This window comes from Ochotona princeps, chromosome 1 (genome assembly GCF_030435755.1).
Source record: "Ochotona princeps isolate mOchPri1 chromosome 1, mOchPri1.hap1, whole genome shotgun sequence".
Lineage (NCBI taxonomy): Eukaryota > Metazoa > Chordata > Mammalia > Lagomorpha > Ochotonidae > Ochotona > Ochotona princeps.
In genome coordinates, this window is record NC_080832.1 from 113,851,221 (window position 1) to 113,863,686 (window position 12,466).

A 12,466-nucleotide genomic window follows, 5' to 3' on the forward strand; every position below is an offset into this window, starting at 1 on the left:
TAATGCATGGATTGAATCAGCAGCTGAAATATAGACAGGATCAGATCGAATCAAAGCTAGCATCTGTCTTTGTGACCTTTGAGTACAAGACCTGCGTCGATAGCATAACTGCACAGAAAAAGTAAAAACAAAAGGATAAAAAAGGTATGCCAAATACTACCCCCAGAGAAATGACGTGGATAGACTCGTCAGACAACACTGAGTTTAAGACAGAAAGATAGTCAGAACAAATTGGAAAAAGCGGAAATGCACCAAGACTATAAATTGCAAGTAAGCACCTAATCACTTAGACATGTATTGGACAAAACCTGATCTTTAAAAAGAGAGAGAAAGCCAAGGGGTCAGCTGGCATTCAACCTGGTGGTTAACAGACGCTGGCTGAGACGCCCGTCACACAATGGGAGTGTGGGGGGCTTAATTCCCAGCTCCTGCTCCTTCCTGCTGATGAGCCCTGGGGGTGGGTGGCACGGGCAGGGTGGTGGCTCCTGTAGCTGGGCTCTTGCCCTCCTCCTGGGAGACCTGGACTGAGGGTCCAATTCTTGACTTTGTCCTGGCCCAATACTGGTCATGCAGGGAAGCTGGGGGGTGAAGCAGGAGGTGTGAGCTCTCTCTGTCTCTCAAACAAATTAACAAATTTAGAAGAGAAATAGAAACAAATCAGAAAAAACTATAGTTAGATTTTTAAATATGCTACTTTCAGTTATTTATAGACTAGTCCAGAAATAAGGAAAGACAGACAATAACGGAGAGTGACAATTAAGCACGTGTGAGCCGATGACCACGCACATGTATCAGGGTCTATCCAGGCAGTCACAGCACTGAGAAGCGTGTACAGAGGCCAAGCACAGCGCAGGCTGTCAGAGCATGTTCAGTGAACTCGGGAGAAGATGCGTCACATGTACAAGGTTCTTGTATTATCATGTGATTAAGTTTCAAGTTAACCATAACATTTAAAAACTCTCCCAGGTCTGGCGCTGTAGGCTAATGGCTAAAGTCCTCGCCGTGAATGCACTGGGATCCCATATGGGCGCCGTTTCTAATCCCAACAGACCCGCTTCCCATCCAGCTCCCTGCTGTGGCCTGGGAAAGCAGTCGAGGATGGCCCAAAGCCTTGGGAACCTGCACCTGCTTTGGAGACCTGGAAGAGGCTTCTGACTCCTGGCTTTGGATTGGATCAGCTCCAGCCATTGCGGCCTCTTGGGGAGTGAATCATTGGATGGAAGATCTTTCTCTCTGTATATCTGCCTTTCCAATAAAAGATATATAAAATCTTAAAAAAAAAAAAAACCTCTCTCTATATTTTACAATAAGAAGCCCTCAGCACTGGACTGTTTCCTCTACTTCTCCATTTAATTCCTTTATTTCCTACATAGTAGTGCTTTACCAACACCATAGCCACAAGCTAGATAATTCCAGGTATAGTTTGGGAACCCAAATACTTCTAAACAAAGAAGCCAGGTTCATTACCATGAGTTTCCCAGCACTTACCCATCTGTGGTCTCCTTGTCCCATGGCTCCAGCTCCCACTTCCTGCCTTGGGAAGAGGCAAAGGCTCTGCACCTTGGCAGAAGGTGCATTCACGCACAAGTGTCGGTTGAGCACTTGCTATGGATGAGGAATTGTTCTAGACACTGGGGGATGGAAACAGAACAACCAAGATTAGGACTCCCCATACACAGTGCCACCCAAATCTACAAACAGTTAATTCAAAGCCAGAACCCTTCAGATACATGGTTAGAATTGTATAGACAGTTAGCTTTCTGCTTTTCATTTTGCTTTGTTTTGATATTGAGTTAAATTCTTCAGTGCCTCCCTTGGCCAAACCCAGTCAGAAGGCAGTGGCCAGGGTGATGCAGCCCCTAGGGGAGCGTGGAGGGGCAGGTGGAGCTGGCCAGCAGCTTCCGCTCACCTCCCACAGAAGCAGCTTAGGGGTCAGACAGAGCATCTGCACTAATTTGAGGCATTTTCTTACCTACTGGAGCAAAACAATAGTTCTGAAAGTGATGTCAAGTTTAAAGGCTTTTTATGGTTTTGCTGAGCCCAATTGTAGGGGTGCTGGGGGTCTTGTCTCCCCCTCCAGAGGTCCTTTCTGGGTGGGGATTGGTCAACGTTCCTCCTGGCTCCCACATGGAAACTTCTCACCCTGAGCTGCGGCTCACGTCTCCAGGACTCAGCAAGTTCTCACCCTGGCTCTGTACTTCTTTACCCAGCAACAGCCAGAGTACTCAGAGAAGCGTTCTGATTGGCTGGACACAGCAGCATCTTCCCCATCCTCAGTGTGTCTTCTGTTTTATCCCCCACACAGAACAAGACTTGCTTGGTGGAGGTACCAGAGGGCAATGGCGCTGGCAGCAGGGCTGGTCCTGGGACTCCACACCCTGAGCATCCTCCTGAGCCCTCAGGAAACAGGGGCCATCATAGGTGAGTGCCATCTCCCTGTCAGTCACCTCTCCCCTCTGCCACATCCCTCCTGGACCCACACACAGCTCAGCTTGGGCCAGCTGGGCCAAGAGCTCAGCCTATTCAGAGTCAGGGTCTCCTCTGGGTTCTCTCTCAGCTGTTGATTCCTGCCGCTGCCCCTCCCCTTCCTTCTCTCTGAGACCCACACCTGCTCCCCTCTGCCACCCCACAGCCTGATGCCTCTGCAACTTCCTGGATCAGGGCAGCTCATTTGAATCCAGTGCAGTTGCGTCAGGCCTGACGGTGGCCATCACTGTACCAGGTCAGCTGTTGATCTGAGGTTAGCCTGCTCTGGGTAGATGCTGCTTCCTTTCCAGCCTGGTGTCTTGCTGGGACTACTGTAGGCCATGAGCATTGAGCGAGCTGATGCTAAAGACACCAGTTAAAACTGAGTTCCTAATGAAGAACAAAATAAAAACAAAACAAAAAAATAGAAACAAAACTGAGTTCCTGATCCAGAAAACCGAGTCTCCATTATGGGAAGAGATGCATTCAGTCATGATGCTGATACTGGAACCTTGAGCTGCCGAGTCCTCTCTGCTGCTGCTCGCAGTGCCTCCCATTGCCTTGCTATCCCCCTGCTCAGGAGTCACAGGCTCCTGGCTTCTGCCAGCCCTCCCCCCGCACTCTGTGCTCTGAGCCTAAGCGTCCTTCCCGCTACTGTTTGCAACCATTTCCTCCCCATTCCACCTCCCACACGCCCTCATCTCCCACACAGGATCCCCTAACTCGGCCACAGCCTAACGCGGCGCTCATAGCTCAACACTGGGAACCCCAGGCAGGATGGAGGCAGCCCCTCCTTGGTTCCGGCTCTGCGTGGCCTGTGACGTGTTGGATCTGCCCGTTTCCCTCCCTACCGCCCTCTGCAGCCTCTGTGCTCTCTGAGTGGCAGTTCACTGTTGGAGCAGGAATCTGTCCCCTCACCCAGAGGCAGGCAGGCGTGGCTGAGACCCACTCATCTCTCCCCGGCCCTGTGCTCACCCCATGCAGCTGACCACATGGGCTCCTACGGGCCAGCCTTCTACCAGTCTTATGATGGCTCGGGCCAATTCACATATGAGTTCGACGGGGAGCAGCTGCTATCCGTGGACCTGAAGGAGAAGGAGGTTGTATGGCGCCTGCCGGAGTTTGGCGACGCGGTCCACTTTGACGTACAGGGCGGGCTGACCAGCATCGCCATGATCCAAATGCATCTGGACGTCTTGGTGCAGCGCTCCAACCACACGCGCGCCGTCAGCGGTACCTGCTCACCCCCGCTCACCCCCTGCGCAGCCCCAGCCAGCCTGACCCGCAGGGGCTTCCCCATGCCCATGCTCTGGCGCAGGCGAGGTCTGAATCTGAGGCTTCAGGTCCTCCCAGGCGCCCTCAGCACATCTTCCTTCCACCACACATACACACCTGCAGCCCTCCCTCCCATCTTCTCTCCCCTCCAGCCCCAGCACCCCCTGTCCCCCAAGAAGCGGCGTCCATTGATCCCACTCACCCCCAGCCATGGGGGAGGGACGGTGAACCTTTTTCCACATTCAGGGTCTGCTTCTCCCTAGTGCCTCCGACGGTGACCGTCCTCCCCCAGGCTCCTGTGGAGCTGGGCCGGCCCAACACGCTCATCTGCATGGTGGACAACATCTTCCCCCCGGTCATCAAGGTCACCTGGCTGCGCAATGGCCAGACGGTCACCCAGGGTGTGACCCAGACCAGTTTCTACACCCGGCCCGACCACCTGTTCCGCAAGTTCCACTATCTGAGCTTTGTGCCCTCTGCTGAGGACGTCTATGACTGCAAGGTGGAGCACTGGGGCCTGGAGCGGCCCCTGCTCACACACTGGGGTACGCCCTGCCCCATCCTCTCAGTCCGCCCATCTCCCTGAGAGATCCCCTCTCCTGCGTCCCCCGCCCCCCCACCCAGCGCGACACCTCTGCACCCTTCCTGTCTCTTCCAGAGCCGCAGGTGCCTACTCCCCTGCCAGACACCACCGAGACCCTGGTCTGTGTGCTGGGCCTCACCCTTGGCCTAGTGGGCTTTCTGCAGGGCACCGTCCTCATCCTCATCGCCACACGCATGTCCAGAGCCCCCAGGTGCAGAGGATCTGCAAGTCTGTAGGTCGGGGTAGGGGAGTAGAGGGAGACGTGAAGACCCTGGGGGAGAAAGGGGTGGGACAAAAGAGGTATGGGGGTCCTTGGTGTTGATGACCGGGCTGGCAACACGATCCCCATACTGAGCTGAGCCACACTGGTCACTTGATTTTCCTGCTCTAGGCAATGACCATTCTGAGAGAAACAAGACTCCCGGAGACCCCTCCCCACCCAAGACAGTCGCTGTCTGATCTTCAAAGCGCTCCCCCATGGTGCTGCCTCAGACCGCCGTCTGTAGGTCCCCTCCTTCTGGGTCCCAGCACTCTTGGTGGGTTACTTGTGGGGCACCAGTTGGCTCCTGTTCCCACCCTAACACACACATTCCTGCTCTGCCAGAAGCTCTGGCTAGCAGCCCATATTCTTCCACAGTGTTCCCCCTTTCCTTCTGCTTTCCACCAGCTCTCAGACACTTCCCTCAGGCTGTGGGAGATGCTGGGAGGCAGTGGAGAGCATTCTGGGACCTAGGCGAGGAAGGGCTGTGAGGATTTGGTGTCTGTCTACATCTGCTTAGAGAGCTCAGTGGAGTCCAGCCTGCCTCTGTGGTGCTGTCTCCTTTATCTGCATTTCCTGGAAGCCCACGCATGACTAAGAAAGGCCTGGGATTGGGGTGGTGATGTTCCTCAGTGGGGTTAGTCGCCTCAAGTAGGAGAGTGGTGCCTGGGAGGAGCTTAGGTTAAGAGAGACCCACCCGAGCACATGAAATAAGTGGCCTGGAAGCTTCAATTTTACTGTGAGTGAAATTAACATACATGGCCACCATTATGGTGCATTGTGTTAAGCCTCCGTCTGCAGTGCTGGCTTATCATAATGGCTCTGAGTGGAGTCCTGGCTGCTCCACGTGCAATTCATCTCCCTGCTCATCCTGCTAATGTCCTAGAAAAGCAGCAGCAGATGACCCAAGTGCTTGGGGACCTGTAACACATGGGAAACCAAGAAGAGGCTCCTGGCTCCTGGCTGTGGCCTGGCTCAGTCCAGACTGTTGTCATTTTGGGAATGAACCAGCAGGTAGAAGATTTCTCTCACTGTGTTGCTTTCTCTGTGTGTAAAGATGCCTAGCAAGGGCCCAGCATGATGACTCCATCGGCTAGACCTACCCTTTTAAGCACCAGGATCCCACATGGAGGTTGGTTCATGTCCTGGCTGCTCTTCTTCCCATCCAGCTCCCTGCTTGTGGCCTGGGAAAGCAGTCAAGGATGGCCTAAAGCCTTGGGGCCCTGCACCCATGAGGGAGACACAAAAGAAGCTCCTGGTTTCTGGTTTCAGAATAGCTCAGCTCTAGCCATTGTCGCCACTTGGGGAGTGAACCAACATGTGGAAGATCTTTCTCTTTGTCTTCTCTTCTCTCTCTGTAAATGCACCTTTCCAATAAAAAAAAAAAAAAAAAAGAAATAATCTTAAAAAAAAACCCTGTGTATCAAACAAAATAGATTTTTTTAAGTTAAAAACACAGAGATTAGTAACTGTACAGGGAGGTTTGTGTCAAGTACCAACAAGTAGATCACAACCTGGAATGCAGGAAAGAATGGCCCGGGAGCCCCTTGAAAAATGCAGGCATGCCCCACACCTATGGGAAAGACAGGGTTAGGCTGGGACGGGCGGGGACAAGGAGCCTGCAGTTCTTAACACACTTGGCCCAGTTCATAGCTGAGGGCTGGGACCTGAAAACCACTGATGTGGTCTGATGGGGCTGGTGGTTATTGGTAGGGTGGGAGACCTGAGACCCCCCCCATGTGGTCTGATGGGCCGTTGGTCATCGGGAGGCGTGACCTGAGGTCTGAGGTGGACCAGGAAGGCTTTCTGATAACCTGAGTCTGATAGGGAATTCAAGCTGATCAAGACCCAAGTAGGTATGGGCAAGGCAGGGAGTTGAATTGTGAGCCTTTGGTTCTGGAGGAGACTGAAACAGGTGACAGGGACTTGGTGGACTTCCACAGCGAGGACAAGCTGGAGAAGTCCATGATGAGAGGACTCTGATGGAAGTGGAGAGAATCGTGCTGGCCACATGTGGTCTGAGTCCTACAAGGTTGGGCAAGCTGGCCTCCTCTGGGGACAGGTCACCTTTACAACGCTTGAGATGACAGCATCTTAATTTTCACCACCCACAGAGACTATTTCCAGTCACCCTTCAGGAAGAAGGGTAGAAGAACAAACGAAAAGCTAAGCCAAACAAAGGGGTCTCTCTTAGGGCAGTGTTCTTGGGGAAGGGACACAGGGTCCCACGGCACACACACGGCTGCCCACATAAGGGTCTGATTGTGCTCAGAGAGTGAAATAGGGGTTGGCTCCCAAGACACCCTGATCTCTGCTGATCCTTTGCTTAAACGTTAACTTTATGCACCATTGCTATGGTGTTTCCCTGCATGAAAGTGTCTGGGGCTGGTGCAGTGGCACAGCAAACTTGTCCTCCTCCTACAGCGTCAGTATCCCCTGTGGGCACTGGATTGTGTCCTGGCTGCTCCACTTCTGTTCCAGTTCCCTGCTTATGGCCTGGGAAAGCAACAGAGGCTGGTCCAAGTCCTTGGGCCCTTGTACCCACATGGCAGACCTGGAGGATCTAATTATGACCAGAATAAGTGTCCTCCACCCCCCCACGTATGTATTAGCCAGAAGTTACTGAAACTTCTTGGAATAGTTCCAAGTCTTTTAGGTTGACATATCTAACCCGTTAGCTCACATTTTACTATTTTCTTCTAGTTTCTAGAGAAGCAGTGTTTCATTTTTAAAAATGTATTTCTGCATTCTTTATTTTTTATTTTATTAATTTCAAGGTTTATTACAAAGATGAGGCAGTTACAGGCCCATGTGGGCCATGCATTGGGATGAAGTGGGTCGCGGGAGGAGAAGGGGGTTGGGTGGGGAGGAAAGTAGGTTAGAGAAATGTTCCGGCTTCCGCTCCCGTGTGTGGGGGTTGGGGTCTGGTCAGGGAACAGAGAGGTGAGCCGCTTCTTGCGATTAGACTGCACCTGTGCAGGGAGCAGGAGCAGTTCTTTCTTCCTCCTGTAGAACAGACTCGCCCCATAATGGACTCTCCCACAGAGCAGGGAGGCCAGCTCCTGTCTCAGTCCAGGCACCCAGTCCCAGTTCCAGCCCCTCCAGTGCGCGGTTACAAGGACTGTTCCGTTCAAGTGGTTTCCATAGTTCTGAAATGCTGTCGATCTCGCTGCTCCAAGGATAAGGAAATCCTTCCCAGGCTCATTCACTGACACAGCCCACCTTAGACCTCCATTCAACCAGATATTTGTTGTCAACACCTGGCTGGGGTAGTTGTCCAATTTGTTCTGCCCTCCAATCCTCTGCTGTTGTACTAGATGTCCTCTGCAGGCCCCAATGAACTGCCATATTGAAACCACTTGAGTAGAACCTTTGGCGCATGCTCCACATTGGATGACATCAGGTGGCGGTTCCCCATCCCTGGGTAGTGAGGCAGTTGAGGTGCTGAGTGTGGCTTCTCTTCTTCGCTCCCCACTTCCCGCAGATATGGGAAGAAGAAAAAGAAAAATTGGAAACAATGGTCTCATCCGCTTTCCCCTAATCCTCAACCCTTCCCACCCTATTCAGTGGTCCACATGGGCATGCATCCTTCTCAACTGTGCAAACATCATCAAAAATAAATTCTAAAAAATAATTTTACTCAATTTCCCCTAAAACTTTAAGTTAGATTCTAATTAGGAGTCTGTTAAATTTGTAGACTAATTTTGGGGACAAAAAAAAAAAAAAAACAAACTTCTGCAAGCGCTGCCTCTAGCCCTTTCAGCTTTTAGCACAGCTGAGTTCTGTACATGGTCAGATAGTTCTACCTGATCTATTACAAAAATCCCTACCTCCAGCGCCCTCTCCTGCCCCCAGAGGCAAAACCCTGCGGCTGTTTCAAGGATTGTGCTGGCGCTGACTTGCGTCTCTGAGCCTGGCATTGTTCCATCTTGGGATTCAGCTTCAGGCTCTGCCTGCACTTCCTAGAGTGGGGGGTAGGGACAGGGCTTTTCTCCACGCTCTGAGGACATCCTGCCCACTTGGATTTCAGCACTGCTACTGTTAGTAGCGTGTAAATGGCATGCCTTTAGGTCAACCATTTTAAAAATGTATTTATTTTATTATTATTATCATTTCATGATACAGTTCCATAGGTCCTGGGATTTCTCTTATCCTCTCCCCAAGTACTGTCCCCCATCTACTGAGTTCCCCTAAATTAGTACTGTAGCATAGCTCTTCAGACAGTCATGTGTCCATCATTGTGGGCATGGACAATGGCAGAGTCCAGCATCCTATTGTCAAGATATATTCAACAGCTTCATTGGGAGTCCATCTTTGATCTGGAAGTAGAGATGCATAATACTGCATTGTAGCCTCACATCTGGATATGATGGTCTCCATTACACAGTTACTATAAATCCTTTTAAATGAAAAGCCACAATACAAAATCAACAACAGGAAGAAAAGACAAAAATGCCATGAAGTTAAATAACATGCTACTGAATGACTAATGTGTCATTGAAGAAATGAAAAAGAAATTCAAGAAACTTTTTGAAGAAAATGATCTATGAGTCAGTGAATTTAGTGGGAAGAAAGCATTCTGAAGAGAAGAAACTAAATTAAAACAAATCATCAAAATCCATGAGATATAGTTTCTGCTTATCTGTGTTGGTGAGATATGTCTTCTGTAGACAACAAATAAATGGGTTTTGTTTTTTTAATCTAGTCTACTAATCTATGACATTTGATTGATAAGTTTAAGCCATTACACTCAGGGTTAATATGAATGGATGGTAATTTGATCCTGCCTCTTTCTCTTTGGTTTTATTTATATCTACCATTAGTGAATCATAGACGTTCTCACAGTGCAATCAGACACAACAGGTGTTTTATCAATTTGATCATCAGATGAAACCAGACAGAGCCTCCTGTCTCCCTCAGTGACACGGCCGTCATCCGGGGAAGGCCTTTCCACCATCCTTGTCAGGATTCACCTGTTCCCTATGTTGGTCCCTCTGCTCCTTGGATCCAGAAACAACTCTCTTGGGATCTTTGCCTTATTTTAGTGAAGTACATGCTTCTGAAGCCCCTGAATTGAACTTGTTAGCTTTGGTACAAGGTGGATATGCATTCATTTTATTCTTATTTTTGCTAGTTTGCATGGACATAAAATGCAAAGTTGAAAACTACTCCCATCAGAATTTTAAAAATATCTTTTATTATTTAAAGATGTATTCATTTAATTTGAAAATAAGAGATATAGCCAGAGAGAGACACACACACACACACACACACACAGATTTTTTATCTTAAAGTTTATTCCTTAAATGGCTGCAATGGCCAGAGCTGAGCTGATCCAAAGCCAGCTAGGAGCCAGGAGCTTCTTGCAGATCTCCCACAGGGATTCAGGGGCCCAAGTACTTGAGTCATTCTTTGTGTTTTCTCAAGCTGCAAGCAAGGAGCTGGATTAGGAAGGAAAGCAGCCAGGACTTGAACTGTGTCCATATGCAATGCCAGCACCGCAGGCAGAGATTAGCACACTCTGTCACTGCATTGATCTTCCTATGTGGATCTTCAAGATTCTTCTCTGTCTCTTCACTTCAGTGTGATTGGTAAGCCAGGGGATATTCAGTCATGAGACTTGGATGTAACCTATTTATCCTGAAAGGCAGAGAAAGAGGGAAAAGCAGAGCAAGAGAAACCTTCCTTCTACTGGTTCACCAAATGACCACAGCAGCCAGGAACTTTGTCCAGGCCTCCCATGTGGGTGGCAGAAACTCAAGTACTTCAGTCATCATCCCTTCCTACGTGTTCATTTACAGGGAATGGATCGGTGGTGGAGTAACTCAGACTTGAACTGGCAGCCAGATAAGGGATGTCAGCACTGCCAGCAGCTTAATCCACTGCACAGCAACTCTGCCCTCATCTGTTGGTTTCATTTTCTCTCTGAAAGCTTGCAGTGTATTTTTCTGTTTCCATAGGTGCTTCATGTCTACAGGGTGAAGTTCCTTCTCAAACTGTCCCCTATTCTCTGTGCCAGACTGCCTTCTGCTAACCAATCAGAACACTCCCTGTCCCTCCCCAGCTGCAGCTCAAATGCCACATCTTTGGAGAAGCCTTACCAACCCAAAGCGCAGCCTTCTGTCCACTCTCTCCCTACAGCGTATTCTGCCTTCTGCTGGGTGTCAAGGTTAACCGTGTGCGTGCCTCACTTTGCTGTCGTTGCCCCTCTAGGGCAAGTCAATTCTATGTCTTACGTTTCCAATGCCTGTCATACTGCCTGGGATATAAGAGGCGTTGAAACATGTTCAGCGTTCTATTTAATTCCATTTCGTTGCCTTCCATTGCAGCCTGCTCCCATGGCTCCACAGCTGGTTGAAATAACATTGGCTGCTTACTGCACACATCTAATGTGCTGGGTCTGTGGAAAAAGGTATTCATTCATGTGTTGTGGATGTACTGTCTTGGTAGGCAAGATCGATAAAATCATGCAAGAAATAGCAAATTTCTTTAAATGGTCTTTAATCTGATTCAAAACCTGCTCCCTACCCATGCCATGAGGGTGGTTTTAAATCCAGCTGTTGTGTGTGTGGATACCTTGGAGAAATGTCTTCTGTTTTCTGCCTCTGGCCAGCCAGGTGACCAAGCATGCTGAAGCCTTACAGTGTGGTGCTTACAAAGTGGCTGCCCGGCTGCTCTGCACCAGGCCAGGCAGGGAGTCTGTTGAGTGGTTCTTGAGTGGTCTGGGGCAGATGCTCCATGCAGATGACCCTCCCACAGGAGCAGGGCTCTCAGGACCCACAGACGTGTGCCCCTCCCTCAGCTCGGCAGAACCTCTTCTCTGCCTTCCCAGGGCAGTCCCCCCTCCCTCTGCTGGGGCATAATGCCTGGGACGCCTGCCTCAGTGTCAGATACGCTTCAGGAAATCCAAAGCCAGAGGAGGGTCTTAGAGGTGACATCTGCTATGGCCTTGTGTCACAAACCTGAGGCAACAGGAGGCCTTGTTCTGCCATCCACGCATCATGTCGTGTCTCCCCAGCACCTGCTCTGTGAGTTAAGCATAATTACCTACATCTTACAGAGGCGGAAGCCAGCTGCAGGGTGGCTGGGTAGGGCTGCAAGATGCTGGAGCCTGGTTTGTTTTCCACTGCAGCATGGGGAGAGAGGAGGCAGAGCAAGCGTGGTCAGACATTAGCCTTGCTAGGAAATGTGTGTAAGGTGGGAGTGGGATGGTCACTCCCTTTTGAGAAGCAAATTCCGTCGTGGCTTCTGCAGGAAATGGGGTGAGGTTGAAAAAGCGACTAGGTTCCGTTGTTACCAAAGCGATCTCACTTCTGTGTTCATGTCGTGCCCCGTGTTCAGACTTTCTTGCTCAGAAAAGAACATACTAAACTCCTCGCTGGCTAACCAGGACAAGGGGGATGGGTCTGCATGTTTCTCCCAGCCCAGCTCCCTCCACTCATCTCTCTCCTGTAAGCTACAGGCACACTACCTCTCCCTGGAGCTCAAGATCATGACACTGACGCCTGCAACTCAACCCCTATGCACTTCATGTGGTGTCACTCACCTAGGCGTCTCTGAGCAACTCTGCTAAGTGAACCGCCCACCTCTGGCTCCTCTGTCACCTGAGCATCTTCCAGTCAGCTGCCCGTGCTTGAGTGAGGCGCCTCATGGGCTTCCCTTTCTCCTTTCAGGTCCTGGAGCAGTGGCTGTGCCTGGACAGAAGTGGACTCAGGTTCTGCCTCCCTCTCTCACCCTGGGGACTCAGTACAGTGCTACCGATGATTTGTGCTCTGATGTCACCTCTATGTAAGCTGAGTCTCCTAAGGAACAGACTCCCCGGCACATCTGTCCCCTGTAAGCCTCCGCCCTCGGATCCCAACACCACTTCTGAAGCCTAGTAG

At 50.4% G+C, this 12,466-nt stretch overlaps 1 protein-coding gene across 2 annotated transcripts; it reads left to right on the forward strand.

The window, feature by feature from the left end:
• The first annotated feature begins 2,306 nt into the window (after window positions 1–2,306).
• On the forward strand, window positions 2,307–5,336 carry LOC101536688 (HLA class II histocompatibility antigen, DO alpha chain). 2 transcript variants are annotated; one of them, XM_058664731.1, is made up of 5 exons: window positions 2,307–2,421; window positions 3,451–3,699; window positions 4,005–4,286; window positions 4,400–4,556; window positions 4,716–5,336. In XM_058664731.1, exons 1-5 carry the CDS (start codon window positions 2,340–2,342, stop codon window positions 4,720–4,722), a joined length of 777 nt encoding a protein of 258 aa, XP_058520714.1. In that variant the 5' UTR covers window positions 2,307–2,339; the 3' UTR covers window positions 4,723–5,336. The 2 variants fall into 2 exon arrangements, with proteins under 2 accessions (XP_058520714.1, XP_058520722.1); XM_058664739.1 differs by having other exon boundaries at window positions 4,400–4,535.
• Window positions 5,337–12,466: the final 7,130 nt, after the last annotated feature.

Excerpts from the sequence above, each read along its gene's own strand:
- LOC101536688 (XM_058664731.1), top strand. The coding sequence starts at position 2,340 with ATGGCGCTGGCAGCAGGGCTGGTCCTGGGACTCCACACCCTGAGCATC. Across the intron at positions 2,422-3,450 it reads GGAAACAGGGGCCATCATAG|CTGACCACATGGGCTCCTAC; the intron begins GTGAGTGCCATC and ends CACCCCATGCAG. Across the intron at positions 3,700-4,004 it reads CCACACGCGCGCCGTCAGCG|TGCCTCCGACGGTGACCGTC; the intron begins GTACCTGCTCAC and ends GCTTCTCCCTAG.